This window comes from Populus nigra, chromosome 11, assembly GCF_951802175.1.
Source record: "Populus nigra chromosome 11, ddPopNigr1.1, whole genome shotgun sequence".
Classification (NCBI taxonomy): domain Eukaryota; kingdom Viridiplantae; phylum Streptophyta; class Magnoliopsida; order Malpighiales; family Salicaceae; genus Populus; species Populus nigra.
In genome coordinates this window covers 2,265,940-2,283,288 of record NC_084862.1, presented here as the reverse complement: position 1 = coordinate 2,283,288, position 17,349 = coordinate 2,265,940, and the positions used below count along the sequence as shown (strand labels likewise).

General features: G+C 33.5%; 2 protein-coding genes across 4 annotated transcripts in view; both read left to right on the top strand.

Moving 5' to 3' along the window:
* The window catches only part of LOC133667895 (disease resistance protein RPV1-like), a 62,069-nt gene that overhangs the window by 7,179 nt on the left and 37,541 nt on the right, over window positions 1–17,349 (top strand). The window lies entirely within an intron of this gene.
* On the top strand, window positions 1,714–15,372 carry LOC133667899 (disease resistance protein RPV1-like). Of its 2 annotated transcripts, none has more exons than XM_062087603.1 (4): window positions 1,714–2,451; window positions 11,408–12,506; window positions 12,611–12,895; window positions 12,981–15,372. In XM_062087603.1, the coding sequence occupies exons 1-4, from the start codon at window positions 1,715–1,717 to the stop codon at window positions 13,113–13,115; spliced, it is 2,256 nt and encodes a 751-aa protein (XP_061943587.1). In that variant the 5' UTR covers window position 1,714; the 3' UTR covers window positions 13,116–15,372. The 2 variants fall into 2 exon arrangements, with proteins under 2 accessions (XP_061943587.1, XP_061943588.1); XM_062087604.1 differs by lacking the exon at window positions 1,714–2,451 and adding an exon at window positions 9,626–10,244.

The window sequence follows — 17,349 nt, the reverse complement described above, 5'->3', positions numbered from 1 at the left end:
ATTCTTATAATGTGCTATAAGTTGCAAGCATCTCATTTAGCATCCAACTAGATAGATGGCTTGTGCTAAGTCGTGAGCCGTCAAATTGTTTTTAAGATAAAAAAACTCAAACAATATTAGTATTAAAAAAAAACATTTTGGGACTTAAGTTATAGATTTGAATGCTTTCAATAATCTTGATTAATTTAATAATATAATTAAAAAAACCAACAATAAAAAAAAAGTCGTAGAACACTAATAAAAAAAAACATATGCTAATATTATGAAAATATGCCCTATATATATTCTTGAAAAGTGTCAACGATTTTATTTGATAACAAAGTAAAAATTAAAAGAGAACGAGATAACCTCATTAAAAAAAATTGAAGTTCAATTACCAGAAAATCAAACGTTTTAGGACAAATTAAAAAAATTTAATTTTAAAAAAGAATAAAAAATCCTAACTCGAGTCAGTATACCAAATTCATGACTTAGTTATGAGACGGAGATAACTTCATATAAAACAAATTGAATAAAATAATAGAAACCAACTCTCAAACAAACTAAATGATGAAAGACAAAACTGAAAAAAAAAACCAAGTCAATCCGGGTTAACTTGATTAACTCATGATTTGAGATATGAGATTAGAATAACCTCACAAAAAAAAAAACGAAACAAATCACAAATTTCAAGGCATGATTATAACTAAATTGCCCCTAATTTACATTGATTATAACTAAAAAGTCATGGTGAAGATACAACAAAAAAAAAAAAACCATGAATATCAATTTTAATTTTTTTGGCTTTTAAGAACAATGTAGTAATTTCACTATACTATCAAAACATTAAAAGATTGAAATACCCATGGATCCTAGTTTAAATTTTTTTTAAGGATATTTAAATTATTATACTTTGTTTCTAAAATGTTTAAAAATGATTTGTTTTTATTTAATATGACAATGATAATAGATCACATGAAAAGACTGCATTGTTTTTAATGACTAATTAAATAATTTTATTTTAGAGGTGTAAAATAATTACTTTATTATTTCAATTCACAATTATATACAATAAATGACTAAGCTGTTAGTTTTTTTTATTAATTTTAATTTTGATTAAAAGACATAGCAAGTTGTCTAAACCCTTTTTACAGAAAAAGCAATGATTTCAGTTTTCATGGGTCTTATCATGCATAAGAGTTCAATTGTTTCTAGCCTATCTAAGTAGCTGTCTATCCCATAGTTATCGAATTCAATTCAGGGGTATATTTGATTAAAAAACTGCGTCTCGAGTTATATTGATCAATTCGAGTTAATTAAAAAAATTAAAAAAAAATTAATTGGGATTTTAATATTATATATAAAAAAGTTTTAAAAACAATTTATATGAATAAAATATTTATGTTATGAATAATAAAATTTCAAAAATTATTTTAAAATATTATTTTTTGCTTTTAAAAGTCTCACGTAACTCCTATACTATCTCAACCTTCACTTTTCTTCTTGCTCCTCCTAATTGATTTAATGTCTTTCACGTTGTTTTTCACGTTGTTTAAACAATATCGGACAAACTTTTCGCTTGCTTTGACTCAGCCTGTTTGGAGATTAAAGATGAACGCGTTGAAAATTAGGGTTGATTTGATGTTTTATTTTTTGGTTCATAAAAAAAAGTTCTTCCCAATCAAATCATCACTATAATATGAAGGCAAAGAAGTCCTCTAGGGTCGAAGACTTGATGCCCTTTCCTACCATATCACATATAAACAATGAACAAGACCGGAAATTTCCAGGAATTCAACATCTTTTTTCTTTGAGTTACTTCCGTTCTCTCCCTGCAGACTTACCCTGCCACCAGAGTCTACTCTTGTTTCTTCGACTGTTTCTCCACAAAACAACGGCGGTGTTTTTCTTGTTTCTCTCTATCTTTTTGTTTGTTTATATCTGGAGATTCATCATACGAAACCATCATATATCTCCATCGCCATCTACTCCTTCCACCTTAACCACCGCCCAGCCACAAGGAATGAAATATGATGTCTTCCTTAGTTTCAGAGGAGAAGACACTCGTTTTGATTTTACCAGCCACCTCTATGCCGCTTTGAAACGGAAACAAATCCTCACTTTCATAGATTATCAGCTTGTGAGAGGAGATGAGATCTCGGCATCACTTCTGAGAACAATTGAAGAGGCCAAGCTTTCTGTGATTGTTCTTTCTGAAAACTATGCATCTTCCAAGTGGTGCTTGGAGGAGCTTGCAAAGATTTTTGAGCGTAGAAAAAATAATGGACAGATAGTTATTCCGGTATTCTACAAGGTGGATCCATCCCATGTAAGAAATCAAGTAGGAAGCTTTGGGGATGCATTTGCTACACTTATAAAGAAGAAAGCTTTGACGATGGACAAAGAGCAGAGCTTCAGAGACGCTTTGAAGGATACAGCCACTCTATCTGGATGGACCTTAGGGAATTCTGAGTAAGCTCTTGAAATATATCCCATGAGAAAATATTCGTTCTTTTGTTGAGCATTTGAAATTTAATTTAAAATTATTGACAATGATGAGCTCTATGCATCCGTATTTATTTTATTTGATTTTGAAAATGTTGTAGCGAAACATTGTACATATCTTAAGTTTTAGGAGACAGAAAGAAGATGCTTAGGAATCCTTATGTTAAATTTTATTAGGACAATCAATGTTTCCTACTATTGTTTCACTTGAAATTGGGTCATTAATAGTCTGTTTATTTGAGATGAAAATATCTTGCGTTGAAAAAATAATATAAATCATATGTTTTGAGATTTTCTCCTAACAACTTAAACATTTTTAATTGAATTGATTATAAGATATGAGAAAACATCTTATGCATTTGCATTTCATTGATTTTCTTAGATATACAGTAGTTTCCAATTTCAAGGATTGATTAACTGTAGCTTGAGATAAGTAGGGAGCTGCTGCATATTTCTGAACTCAAATGCATTGTCTCGAGAGGCCCAGTAAGAAAATCTTGTCCAGGTTTATGAATACATGCTCACCTTATAAAAGAGCATAATATAGATAGAGGCTCTTCCTTTCTTTCCCAACGTATAATTCAGATCCTATATTTGTTATTGGATGAGTCACTAGTCTTTACTACTCGATGTCATCATCGATTCATGTGTTACATTAGCACTATCCATTGCCAATAATGATGCTACTATATAAGGAGTGAGTATGTTTATATGTTTCTTCTTGTACGGTCCATTTTGACTAACAATTAGGTGTGTTCTTCTTGTTTGTCAGGCTGGAGTCTGAATTTATTGAGAAAATCATTGGAGATGTTTGGAACAAATTGCAAGCTGTGTCTTCAAGTCACACTACGGGTCTATTTGGAATTGATGTTCGCGTTAACAAAGTCGAATCTTTGTTAAATATGGAATCTCCAGATGTTCTCATTGTAGGGATACAGGGAATGGGTGGTATCGGTAAGACAACGATTGCTCAAGCTGTGTGCAACAATGTTCGTTCTCGATTTGAAGGAATTTTTTTTGCAAACTTTAGGCAAGAATTAGAAACAGGTTCCATGGCTGATTTGCAAAGAAGCTTTCTTTCACAGCTGCTTGGCCAAGAAATTCTAAAAATGGGCTCCTTGAGTTTGCGAGATTCTTTTGTGAGGGAGAGACTTCGTCGTAAAAAGGTTTTTATTGTTCTGGATGATGTGGATGATTCAATGCCTTCGGAAGAATGGAAAGATTTGCTTGATGGACGACACAATTCATTTGGTTCGGGCAGTAAAGTTCTCATAACAAGTAGAGACAAGCAAGTGCTTAAGAATGTAGTAGACGAAACATACGAGGTTGAGGGGTTGAACTACGAAGAATCTCTTAAACTCTTTAGCTCAAAAGCCTTGAAGAATTGCAACCCCACAATTGATCATAGAGAATTGATAGAAAAGATTGTAAGTCATGTACGAGGCAATCCGTTGGCTCTTATAGATTTGGGTTCCTCTCTCTATGGTAAAAGCACTGAAGAATGGTGCAGTGCATTGAATAAACTAGCTCAGAACCCTCGAATCGAAAACGTGTAAAAGAATTAGTTATAATGGGTTGGATCAAGAATAACAATCCATATTTCTTGATATAGCACATTTCTTCAGAAGATTTGAACAAAACCAAGCTACAAGAATATTAGATGGCTTTTATTGTCGGCATGTGATTTTCGATAGAAGCACGATCATTGATGAGTGTCTCATAACTACTTCTCATAACATGCTAGAAATGGCATTTAGCATTGTTCGTGTAGAATCTAAGTTTCCTGGAAAACTGATGCGGAACGATAAACATAGACTTGGTTTCCATTATGATTTACCAAATTGTGCCACTTACACCATAAATACATGAAAGACAAAAGACTTCTGGGGTAGGTTATACTCACATCTTCAGGGCCATTGTAAGAAGCAACCCGCCGATAAATAGTCTGGTGGAGTGTGAGAAACCAACAATTAGAGAAACTTAAGGTTCACTAAACTAAATTTAGTAATGACATAAAACTTTTCCCAGGACACATGTAAAATAGACAAAGGGGATCTAGCTTAATGGTCGAGTGCACGCTATTTTTATGGAATACATCGAAGGATCTGAGTACTTGCAAAATATCAGAAAAGTGTGAAGTTTGTTTTGAACATTATCAGCTTAGAACCATTGACCAAAGCACTATAACAAATAAAAGTATACCTGACTGAGGCCAATGATGGCAATAAATTGTAAATTATAAGGTCTTCTCCCACTTTGAAACCAAGTTCAAGCTTGGTTGGCAAGAAGAATGTGAGGAAAGCAACGTAAAGGAAAAGAAAAAAATATATAGAAAACATGAATTTATATCATTGGTTCTATATGATAATAAAAAAGCTCATAAAATCAGTCACAACCCAATACTAAGTTTTTTATTTTAATAGAGAAAATGGCGGTGAAGATTCGTTTAGCAAGACTGGGAAGCGAAAACAGGGAATTTTATAGAATTGTTGCTGCTGATAGCCATACTCCAAGAGACGGCAAACACCTTCAAGTTGTTGGTTTCTACGAACCCCTTAGCAGGTTCCCTCTTCTTCTTCTCACCCTTCTCTTCTTATTTTCATATGCTCAGTTCACATGAAGATTTTTTTTTTCTAATTTTAAAGACCTGGACTTTGAAGGCTTATTGGGTTTACTTTCAGGTTCTCATATCATCAATGCATGGTATGTGTAGAAAACTTTGTTACTCGAGACTTAAACTTTGTGGGATAATGCATTTGTAATTTTATTTTCTTATGTATATGTAGTTTAATATATATGACCATTGATAGTACTGATCAAGGTTGTTAAAATCGTGATTTTAACACGGCACGGAAAGCTACATACAAACTCGGATCGTAAAAACGGATCGTAAAATCGTAAAATCGTAAGGAATTTTAAAATACATTAAAAAAAAAATTCATGCTTCAAATAAAAATTTATACATAGTTCAAGCACCTTACAAAACATGTTTCAAATAAAAATTCATACATATTTCAAGCCTTCAAATAAAAATTCATACATAGTTTAAACATCTTAAAATACATGGTTCAAATAAAAGTCATACATAATTTAAAATAACTTTTCATTAACTAATAATTAACAAACTTAAAACAAACAATCTGCTGGTGTGTCATGTAAACTAAAACCAGCTTCATTCCCTTCATCTTCCTTATCATTCCTCAAGCATTCATCAATATCATTAGCATCAAAAGGATTATTAGTATCACTACTAGTACCAACACCAATATTATGAACATTAGTGCTACTACTAGTACCAACACCAATATCACCAATATGTTGTCGTCTTAATAATTTTATATAAAAAAAGATGTTTCCGTGAATTTTTTTGAGTCAAATAATATTTTTACCAGTCGTCCAGGTTGTCTTTGGACTCGTTGAGTCAATTGAATCATATCGGTTAAACTTCCACTTTTTATTTGTATTTAAAATTTAAATTATATAACTTCAAGTTATTTTATCTTAGAATTTGAATTGAAATAAATTATATACGATGAATTACCTTGTCAAGATGGATGCTGAGATCAGGATAGTTCCCCCGATGGGAATGTCCCATCCTTCACTACAATCTTCTATGCTAGCTGATGATATATTCATTTGGATCATTGAACTGCTTTTACCTAAGAATAGATCATATAATTTCCATGGGCATGAGTTCTTGGTGTTCCTGCAAAACAAGTAATTAGAAGATCACGTTAGCAATAAATAAAAGGGAAAAGATCAGTAGATCATATAATTTCCATGGGCATGAGTTCTTGGTGTTCCTGCAAAACAAGTAATAAGATAACTTAGTACCTAACAAGGAGCAGACATGCAATAATATTATAGGAGAATTAATTTATGACAGGAAGTACTTATGTAATTACCTTTGAAGACCGTTTCATGTCCAATTTTGAAAATAACAATAAATTAAATGATTTGACTAAGCAGGTGAACAAATCCCTAATCTGTATGCTATTAATTAATTAGTTTATAGGGTTTAGGGCAGACAAAGCACACCCCCTTCAACACGGACCATGTTATGCGCCTTACAAGTGACTGATTGATTCGGTGAAGAGAGAATAATGAGATGCATTTGATTTGGTATATCCAATACGCGGTCGACACGTGGCTCCTGAATTGTATTTAATTTCCCGCGGGCAAAATCGTTGAATCGGCAGTGAAATCGCGATTTTAAGCGATTTCACCCGATTTTAACGATTTTACCCGATTTTAACTTGATTTTACTCAGTTTCGAGTTTCGTAAACGATTTAGCACGTAAAGCCTGATTCAACTCGTAAAAACGTACGATTTTACAAGTTGAATCGCGATTTTAACAACCTTGATACTGATTGTTCATAGTTTATTCTGTCATCAGTTAAAGTCTCAAAAATATGTTCATAGTTCTTAGTTATAGTAGTTTTGTGGGTTAATTTTCACCTATTTTAATTTAAATCCAGTCCAAACTAAGGTCACTGGATCAAGGTTTTAAGGAGTATTTCTTTCCTCTTTCGCTTTTCCGCTTAAGGTTGGATGGAGGCCAGAAATGAGATGCAAGCTCACATCATGAAAATGGTACAAAATTCAAAAACATTCTATCAAGTTGCCAAAGCCTGGGCCAATCCTCTTCTTGATGCTCGGGGATATCTGAAAAAAGGAAACGCGTAATTTCAAGGAAGACTTGAGGTCAAGTCGTCGTCCCCATCGATATGGCTTATAATTACTTCTTCTTTTTACATGCTTCCTTCCAGCTCATTACACACAATCTATTCAACAGATGCCTTTTCCTTTTTCCTTATATATATATATATATATATACACTTGCTGTTTGTCTTTTTGGTATAAATAGTGTTTTTATAAATTTTTTATTTTTTATTTTTTAATATTTGTATGTACTAATATCAAAAATAATTTTTAAAAAATAAAAAATAATATATATATTTTGTTTTAATAAAAAAAAACAAGAACTACCTACTACACTTACAGAAGAAACATTCCATGTATTCAGTCCAAGTGTTTGCGCGTGTCGAGGACCTTTTTTTGCCTCCCAATAATTAGTGTTATTTGTATTATAACTTTTTTAATATTTCAAAAGCATTAGCTATTCCCTTGGCTTGGCGTATTAGCAGCTTTAGGATCTTTTGGATATATCTCTGGAAAAAGGAAACAGGTAATTTCAAGGAAGACTTGAGGTCAAGTCGTCGTCCCCATCTATCCAAAGGAAAAGGCATCTGCCGATAGAAAAGGAAAAAGGAAAAGGCATCTAAAAAGTGCATCTGCCGATAGATTTTATATGATTTCTTAAAAAAAATTATGAAAATATTGTTTATACAGCAAAGACAAACAAAACCTAAATGCCCTTTCCTTCACATTAAATTTATTAAAATATTGTTTATTAATATCATTTTATTGTACTAATATTTAAAATAAAATATAAAAATATAAAAAATATATATTATTTTAATGTATTTCCAAATAAAAATTATCTTAAAAAACAATTGTTACCTCGATACCAAACAAGTTCTCTAGCAAGTTCTTCTCAACCAAATTAGCATAACAATTATAATATAGTGTGAATGTAAAGAAGTTTTCGGCATGTGCAAAGACTTGGATTGAAGATATAGATGGTGTTTGTGAGTGTAACAACAGTTTATTTTTAAAATGTTTTTTACTTAAAAATACATCAAGAATTTTTTTTTTACTTTTAAAGAATTATTTTTAACACCAACACATCAAAATAAATAAAAAAAACTTAAAAAAATTAATCTAAAATAAAATATAAAATAATTTCAAAATTTATTAAAACATTGATTGCATAGCAAAGACAAACAAAAGCCTAAATGCCCTTTCCTACCGCATTATAAATACTAAGACTTGAAACCTTTTGTGCATGGAAAATTTCCAGGAAGCTAACAATGTGCACCCTCCGTAATGCCAAGAGAAAATTCTTGAATTTGAATTTTGTATATTTTAAATTAATTGTTTTATATTTTAATTATATTATTTTGACGTTCTGATATCAAAAATAAATTTTAAAAAATAAAAAATATTATTTTAATATATTTCTAATAAAAAACAATTTAAAAAACAATCACTAGTATAATATCAATTAGGTTTTCTATCAAGTTCTTTTCAATTAAATCATCATAATCATTATAATATAATATAAAAGTAAAAAGTTCTCCGCAGGGCAAATACTTGGACTAAAGATATAGATGTTTGTAATAATTGTTTTTTTAAGTATTTTTTATTTAAAAATACATTAAAATAATATATTTTTTATTTTTAAAAAGTTATTTTTAAAACCAACGTATTAAAACAAAAAAAAAATAAAAATTGAAAAATCAAAATTTATAAAAACATTGTTTATAGGCAAGGATAAAAACGCCTTTCTTCCATGTGCATGGCAGCTCCCTTGGGCTGCTAGGGAAATTATAATGTATTTAAAGTTATTTTTAATTTTTAAAAAATTTATTTTTAATTTTAATATATCAAAATAATTTAAAAATATAAAAATATAAAAATATTAAATTTAAATAAAAAATTAAATTTTTATAAAACACAGTATATTTCTAAAGAGTGCTCTGACAGATTTTGATATGACCATTATCAAAAGCAACCGTTCCTTAAAGAACAAAGACAAGAAATTCGTAATTTCCAGGAAAATTATAAAAGAATTTGAAGTAAAAATTAATAGACTAAAGAATGACGTGTGATATGATAAACAAGAATATATATGCTTTTGATTTTTAAAAATTATTTTTATAACAGTAAATTAAAATTAAAAAACAATTAAAAAATTAATTTAAAAAAATAAAATAAAATTCAAAATTTATAAAAACACTGTCAATACTATAAAAACAAAACAACGTATAAATGCCTTTTTCTATCGCATCGCTTTGTAACTGGGGAATTTCCAGGAAATCAACAAATGGTTACTTCCGTAAAGCCTAAGAAAATACTTGGATTTGATGCCCCCATTATTATAAATTTATACATATGCCTAAGGCAGGGTCTTCAACACGTAAAGCCTAAGCTACTGTTTCAAAATCAGCCTCATCTTTTTTCCTTGAGTTACTTCCGCTCTCTCCCTCCAGACCTACCTTACCACCAGAGTCTAAGTACTCTTGTTTCTTCGACTGTTTCTCCACAAAACAATGGTGGTATTTTTCTTGTTTCTCAATTACTTTTTGTTTGTTTATATCTGGAGATTCATCATACGAAGCCGCCATGTTTCTCCATCGCCATCTACTCCTTCCACCTTAACCACCGCCCAGCCACAAGTAATTAAATATGATGTCTTCCTTAGTTTCAGGGGAGAAGACACTCGTGTTGGTTTTACCAGCCACCTCCATGCTGCTTTGGAACGGAAACAAATCCTAACTTTCGTAGATTATCAGCTTGTGAGAGGAGATGAGATATCGGCATCACTTCTGAGAACAATTGAAGAGGCCAAGCTTTCTGTGATTGTTTTTTCTGAAAACTATGCATCTTCCGAATGGTGCTTGGAGGAGCTTGCAAAGATTAATTTTGAGCGTAAAAAAAATAATAGACAGATAGTTATTCCAGTATTCTACCAGGTGGATCCATCCCATGTAAGATATCAAACAGGAAGCTTTGGAGATGCATTTGCTAGATTGATACAGATCCAAGCTTTGACGATGGACAAAGAGCAGAGCTTCACAGAGGCTTTGACGGATGTAGCCAATCTAGCTGGATGTACCTTATTAGGGAATTCTGAGTAAGCTCTTGAAATATATCCCATGAGAAAATATTCGTTCTTTTGTTGAGGATTTCAAATTTAATTTAAAATTATTGAGAATGATGAGCTTTGTGAATTCATATTTATTTTATTTGATTTGGAAAACGTTGTAGTGAAACATTTGTATAGATATTATGTGGTTGGTTGTTTTGTGTATTAAATGTTTTTTTAAAATAATTTTTTTAGTGTTTTTAGATTATTTTGATGTGTGTATATTAAAAAATATTTTAAAAAAATAAAATAAAATTTTATTTGTAGTGAAATGTTTGTATAGATATTAAGTGGTTATTTGTTTTTGTGTTTTAAAATTTTTTTTAAAAAAAATTAATTTTTTAAATTAATTTTAGTGTATTTAAATTATTTTGATGTGTTTATATTAACAAAATATTTTAAAAAATAAAAAAAGTATTATTTGTAGCGAAATGTTTGTATAGATATTAAGTGGTTGTTTGTTTTTGTGTTTTAAATTTTTTTAAAAAAAATATAATTTTTTTTTTAAATTAATTTTTTTATTGTTTTTATATTGTTTTGATATGTTTATATTAAAAATAATTTTTAAAAAAAATAAATAAAAAATTATTTGTAGTGAAATGCTTGTATAGATATTAAGGTTTGTATTGACGTGGTTGTTTGTTTTTGTGTTTTAAAATATTTTTTTAAAAAATAATTCTTTTTATTTTAAACTATTATTTTTTGTGTTTTTAAATTATTTTAATGTATTTATATCAAAAATAATATTTTTTTAAAATATATTATTTTAATTTATTTTAAAAAGTAATCATTATTATGTTCTTAAATACCCTGAGATTTAAGAGATAAAAAGTAGATACTTGGGAATCCTTACTTTAAATTTTATGAGGACAATCAATGTTTTCTTCTGTTCTTAAATAATATTCTATTTATTAGAGTATTTAATTTGGTGAAAAGGATAATGCTATATTAAAAAATAATACTGATTGAGATGATTCTATAAGATAAGATGATATGAGAAAACATAATACATTTGCATTTCATTGATTTTCTTAGATAAACATCGATTACAGTAGTTTCTAGTTTCAAGGATTGATTAATGATGCTCAATTACTCATACGTGCCTGCTACTAAGGAGTGTGTATGTTTATTTGTTTCTTCTTGTTTGTCAGGCTGGAGTCTGAATTTATTGAGAGAATCGTTGGAGATGTTTCGAACAAATTGCAAGCCATGTCTTCAAGTCACATTACGAGTCCATTTGGAATTGATGTTCGTGTTAGCAAAGTTGAGTCTTTGTTAGATATGGAGTCTCTAAATGTTCTCATTGTAGGGATATGGGGAATGGGTGGTATCGGTAAGACAACAATTGCTGAAGCTGTGTCCAACAAGGTTCGTTCTCGATTTGATGGATTCTTTTTTGCAAACTTCAGGCAAGAAATAAAAGCACGTCCCATGGCTGATTTGCAAAGAAGATTTCTGTCACAGCTGCTTGGCCAAGAAATTCTGGAAATTGGCTCCTTGAGTTTTCGAGATACTCGTGTGGGGGATAGACTTTGTCGTAAAAAGGTTTTTATTGTTCTAGATGATGTGGATGATTTGGGAGAATGGGAAGATTTGCTTAATGGACGAAACAGTTCATTTGGTTCGGGCAGTAAAATTCTCATAACAAGTAGGGACAAGCAAGTACTCAATAATATAGTTGATGAGACATATGAGGTTAAGGGGTTGAACTATGAAGACGCTATTCAACTCTTTAGCTCAAAAGCCTTGAATAGTTGCATCCCCACAATTGATCAAAGACGCTTGATAGAACAGATTGCAAGGCATGTACAAGGCAATCCGTTGGCTCTTAAAGTTTTGGGTTCCTCTTTCTATGGTAAAAGAATCGAAGAATGGCACAGTGCATTGAGTAAACTAGCTCAGGACACTCGAATCGAAAAGGCGTTGAGAATTAGTTACGATGGGTTGGATTCAGAACAAAAATCCATATTTCTTGACATAGCACATTTCTTCAGAGGATGGCGGCAAGACAAAGCAACAAGAATATTAGATTGCCTTTATGGTCGGTCTGTGATTTTCGATAAAAACTTGCTCATTAATAAGTGTCTCATAAGTACTGCAGCTGATTGCTTTTATCGTGACAACATAGAAATGCATGATTTACTACAAGAAATGGCATTTAACATTGTTCGTGCAGAATCTGAGTTTCCTGGCGAGCGTAGCAGGTTATGTCATCCTCCTGACGTCGTTCATGTATTGGAGGAAAATAAGGTTAAATCTACAGCCATTAACTGTCGTTCATGTATTTGCTCAAAAGTTGATGTGTTTGAGTCGATTGTATTATTGTTTGTTTATTCTTTATTCTTGTTTAACAGGGAACTCAAAAAATTAAAGGCATATCTTTGGACACGTCCATGTTAGCGAGACATATACACTTGAAATCTGATGCCTTCGCAATGATGGATGGTCTTAGATTTCTCAATTTGTATCGCGGTGGTTCCTCCCAAGAATATAAAATGCAGCTTCCTCCTACTGAGCTGAGATATTTGCGATGGGATGGATTCCCTTCGAAATCCTTGCCCCCATCTTTTCGTGCTGAACACCTTGTCGAGCTTGACCTATGCGGAAGCAAGCTTGTAACACTTTGGACCGGAGTAAAGGTATGATTTAGTTGCTGCAGATTTATGATCAGAAATATGAAGTTGGAGGTGCTAACTTTCTAATTATGCCCTTTTCTGTTGACAGGATGTTGGTAATTTAAGAAAAATTAACCTATCTGGCTCTCCATATTTAACGGGATTGCCAGATCTATCAATGGCCAAAAATTTAGAGTGCTGTAATCTTACGTCCTGTTTGTTTTCGCTCGCGTTTCAAAATTAATTTTAAAAATATTTAATTTTTAAAAAAAAAAATTAATATTTTTTTTAACTTTTCAAATCATTTTAATGTATTTAGACTAAAGGACTGTCCAAGTTTAAGCGAGGTTCCGTCATCTCTTCAATATCTTGACAAGCTGGAAGAACTTGCTATAAGTCGGTGCCTAAATGTGACCACGTGTCCAACGATTTCACAAAATATGACACGCTTACATTTGGAGCAAACTTCCAACAAAGAAGTTCCACAATCAGTTAATCGCAAGTTGAAACGTCTTTATCCAAGTGGAACCTCTATCAAAGAGGTGCTCTCATCAATCCAGTTTCTCACAAGACTCAGCTATTTAGATATGAGTGGTTGCTCAAAACTTGAGAGCTTCCTAGAAATCACAGTGCCTATAAAATATTTGCTGTTTCTTAACTTGAGTAAAACATGCATTAAAAAGATACCTTCGATATCTTTGATGACTCTAAATTTAGAGCCCTCATCAAGCATATTTTTTTTAGTGTTTTCAAAAATAATATAGTTATTTCTGTTATGAAAATGTTAAAAAGACCAAAATACTAATGGATATTAGTTTTAAGAATATTTAAATTATTTTTTGTATTTTTAAAATGCTTAAAAATTATCTTGTCTCTGATAATTACAACAATGATAAATGATAAATGAATCTCATGAAAAATTCTTGGATTTGATGCCCCCATTATTATAAATTATACATATGCCTAAGGCAGGGTCTTAATTAAACACGTAAAGCCTAAGCTACTGATTCAAAATCAGCCTCCTCTTTTTTCCTCGAGTTACTTCCGTTCTCTCCCTACAGACCTACCTTGCCACCAGAGTCTTGATAGAATTGCAACCCCACAATTGATCATAGAGACTTGATAGAGCAGATTGTAAGTCATGTACAAGGCAATCCGTTGGCTCTTATAGTTTTGGGTTCCTCTCTCTATGGTAAAAGCACTGAAGAATGGTGCAGTGCATTAAATAAACTAGCTCAGAACCCTCGAATTGAAAACCCGTAAAGAATAACAATTCATATTTCTTGATATAGCACATTTCTTCAGAAGATTTGAGCAAAACCAAGCTACAAGAATATTAGATGGCTTTTATTGTCAGGTTGTGATTTTCGATAGAAACACACTCGTTGATGAGTGTCTCGTAACTACTCATAATATGCTAGAAATGGCATTTAGCATTGTTCATGTAAAATCTAAGTTTCCTGGAAAATTGATGCGGAACGATAAATATAGACTTGGTTTCAGACCTGGTTTCATTATGATTTACCAAATTGTGCCAATTACACCATAAATGCATGAAAGACAAAAGACTTCTGGGGTAGGTTATACTTGTAGGGTTTTATGAAAAGATACATTGCTTGTATTGCAGTGTGCTTTATATAGAGATTACAATGAGAATTACAATTAGAATAGGAAAGAAGAATTACACACAAAGAAGGAAACCGAATGTCCTGAGAATAAGGAAATAGATATCCTAACTATACGTGGAGTCATAGCTGATGGAGATTTGTAGCTGGTGTGGATGTATTTGATACATACGGGGAACTTATTCCTTTACTTTTATACGCCCCCGCAAGATGGTGCTTCCATCAGAGACACCAATCTTGGACCGAAGAAGAGTAAACTGTTGGCGAGAGAGAGGCTTGGTGAGAGCATCAGCTAGCTGGTCTGTAGTAGAAACATGAGAGACACGAAGCAAACCCTTGCTGACATGATCACGTACAAAATGGAAGTCAATGGCTATATGTTTCATGCGAGAGTGGAAGACAGAATTGGCACAGAGGTAAGTTGCATCCACATTGTCACAGAAAACAGTCGGTGGAGCAGGAGGAGATGCATGCAACTCACGTAAGAGCTGCTAAACCCAAGATAACTCAGCGGCAGTGGCAGCAACAGCCCGATATTCGACTTCTGTAGAAGAGCGTGCAACAGAACGCTGCTTGCGAGAGGCCCAAGAGACAACATTACCTCCCAAAAATAAAATATATGCAGTAGTGGATGTGCGGTCATCAGGATTGTCTGCCCAATCAGAATCAGAGAAAACAAATAATGTAGTGGAAGTGCCGCGGGTGAGGGAGAGGCCATGATAAATGGTGCCCTTGAGATAACGTAACAGAGGCTTAACTGCTTGCCAATGAAGCTGAGTGGGTTTATGCATGAACTGGGAGAGTTTATTCACTGTAAAAACGATGTCTGGACAGGTGAGAGAGAGGTACTGGAGAGACCCAACAATACTGCAAAACTCACTGGCATCTATGGAGGCAGACTCGTCAGTTAGAGTGAGACTGGAAGTTGTGGAGAGTGGTGTAGTTGCCTCCTTTGCACCAGCCATGTTGGTGCGGACAAGTAGATCATATATATATATATATATATATATATATATATATTTGTGTTGGGACAGGATGAGGCCAGTGGAGGTGGGCAATACTTCAACCCCAAGGAAGTAGTGGAGAGAACCCATATCTTTGACAGAAAAATGAGAGGACAGTGCAGCAATAAAAGAAGATAAGAACCTGCCATTGTTGCCAATAAGAAGGAGGTCATCAACATAGACCAAGAAATAAGCAATTATGCCATCATGATTGTAGATGAACAGAGATGTATCAGCTTTGGAGTTGACAAACTGCTGTGAGATGAGAAACGTGGCCAGCTCATTATACCAAGCTCAGGGAGCTTGTTTAAGTCCATAGATGGCTTTGCGGAGACGACAAACATGGTGAGGCAGCTGAGCATCAATGAAGCCCCGGGGTTGAGCCATGTAGACTTCTTCAGAAAGAGAACCTTGAAGGAAGGCGTTATTAACGTCAAGTTGTGTAATAGGCCAACCATGCTGAAGGGCTAGACAAAGAACAATGCGGATGGTGGTAGGCTTTACAACGGGGCTGAACGTCTTAGTATAATCAAGATCAGGATGTTGATGAAAGCCTTTTGCTACAAGGCGAGCTTTATACCTGCCAATGGAGCCGTCTGGTTTTCTTTTGAGCCGAAAGACCCACTTGCAGCCTACCAGATTCTAGTGCAAAGAAGGAGGGACCAATTCCCAGGTGCCATTACTGGTTAAAGCAGTGAACTCAGCGGACATGACAGCTCTCCATTCTGGGTGTTGAAGTGCCTGAGACACACAGAATGGTTCAAGAGTGACAGGTAAGGGATGTTTAGTGGTGAGGTTGAGCTGGCGAGGTTTAAAGATATGGTTTTTGGAACGAGTGATCATGGGATGATTTGGTACAAGGGGCGGTGGAGGGGCGAGGGCGAGGGATGGTGATGGTGGTGGCAAGGACTGATGGGCAGGATTGGAAGAGCGATCATCACACAGGGGCAAAGGTTGGTATGAGTGCACGGTGGCCTGCTGGAGCTGGGGCAAGAGTGCTGCAGGTGACGAGACTGGCATGGCCGACTGGAGGAGAGGAGGGGAAGATAATGAAGGAGGAACTGGAGGTGGGGAAGGAATGTCAAATGATAATGCCCAGTTGGGCAGAGAAGGAGAGGATGGACGTGCATGGGGGGAGGCAGCAAATGGGAATGCAGTTTCAACAAAGCGGACATGACGGGAGATGAATAAACGTTGAGTAGTTGGATCAAAGCACTTGTAGGCACTCTGAGTGAGGGAATATCCTAGAAAGACACAAGGACACGAGCGGGGGTCAATTTTGTGTTTGGCATATGGTCGTAGTCATGGGTAACACAAACACCCAAAGACATGAAGCTTAAGATAATTAGGCAAATGACCAAAGAGAGATTCAAATGGGGATTTAAGTTGAAGAATGGGAGTGGGTAAACGATTAATGAGAAATGTGGCAGCTTGAAAAGCATGGGACCAGAAAGAAAGAGGAAGGGAGGCTTGATGGAGCATGGTGAGACCTGTCCACAATGTGCCAATGACGGCGTTGAGCAGTACCATTATGTTGAGGAGTGTGGGGGGGAGTAGTGAGATGGGTGATGCCATGAGTAGCAAAATATTCTTTAAGTTTGACGTACTCACCCCCATTATCAGAGTACATGGAAACAATTGATTTTTTAAAATAATTTTCAACAATGACTTTGAATTTGGGAAAGATGAGAGAAACATCAGATTTATGACAGATAGGATAGAACCAAATATATTTTGTAAAATGATCAACAAAAATGACATAAAATCGATAACCTTCAGTGGAAGAAATTGGAGCTGGGCCCCAAACATCAGTGTAAATTAAATCTAATGGACCATGACTCTTTAGAGA

Bases quoted from the DNA above. Each gene is read 5' to 3' on its own strand.
- LOC133667899 (XM_062087603.1), top strand. From the start codon at position 1,715: ATGCCCTTTCCTACCATATCACATATAAACAATGAACAAGACCGGAAA. The intron at 2,452-11,407 runs GTAAGCTCTTGA...CTTGTTTGTCAG, and splicing joins TGGACCTTAGGGAATTCTGA to GCTGGAGTCTGAATTTATTG. The intron at 12,896-12,980 runs GTATGATTTAGT...TTCTGTTGACAG, and splicing joins CACTTTGGACCGGAGTAAAG to GATGTTGGTAATTTAAGAAA.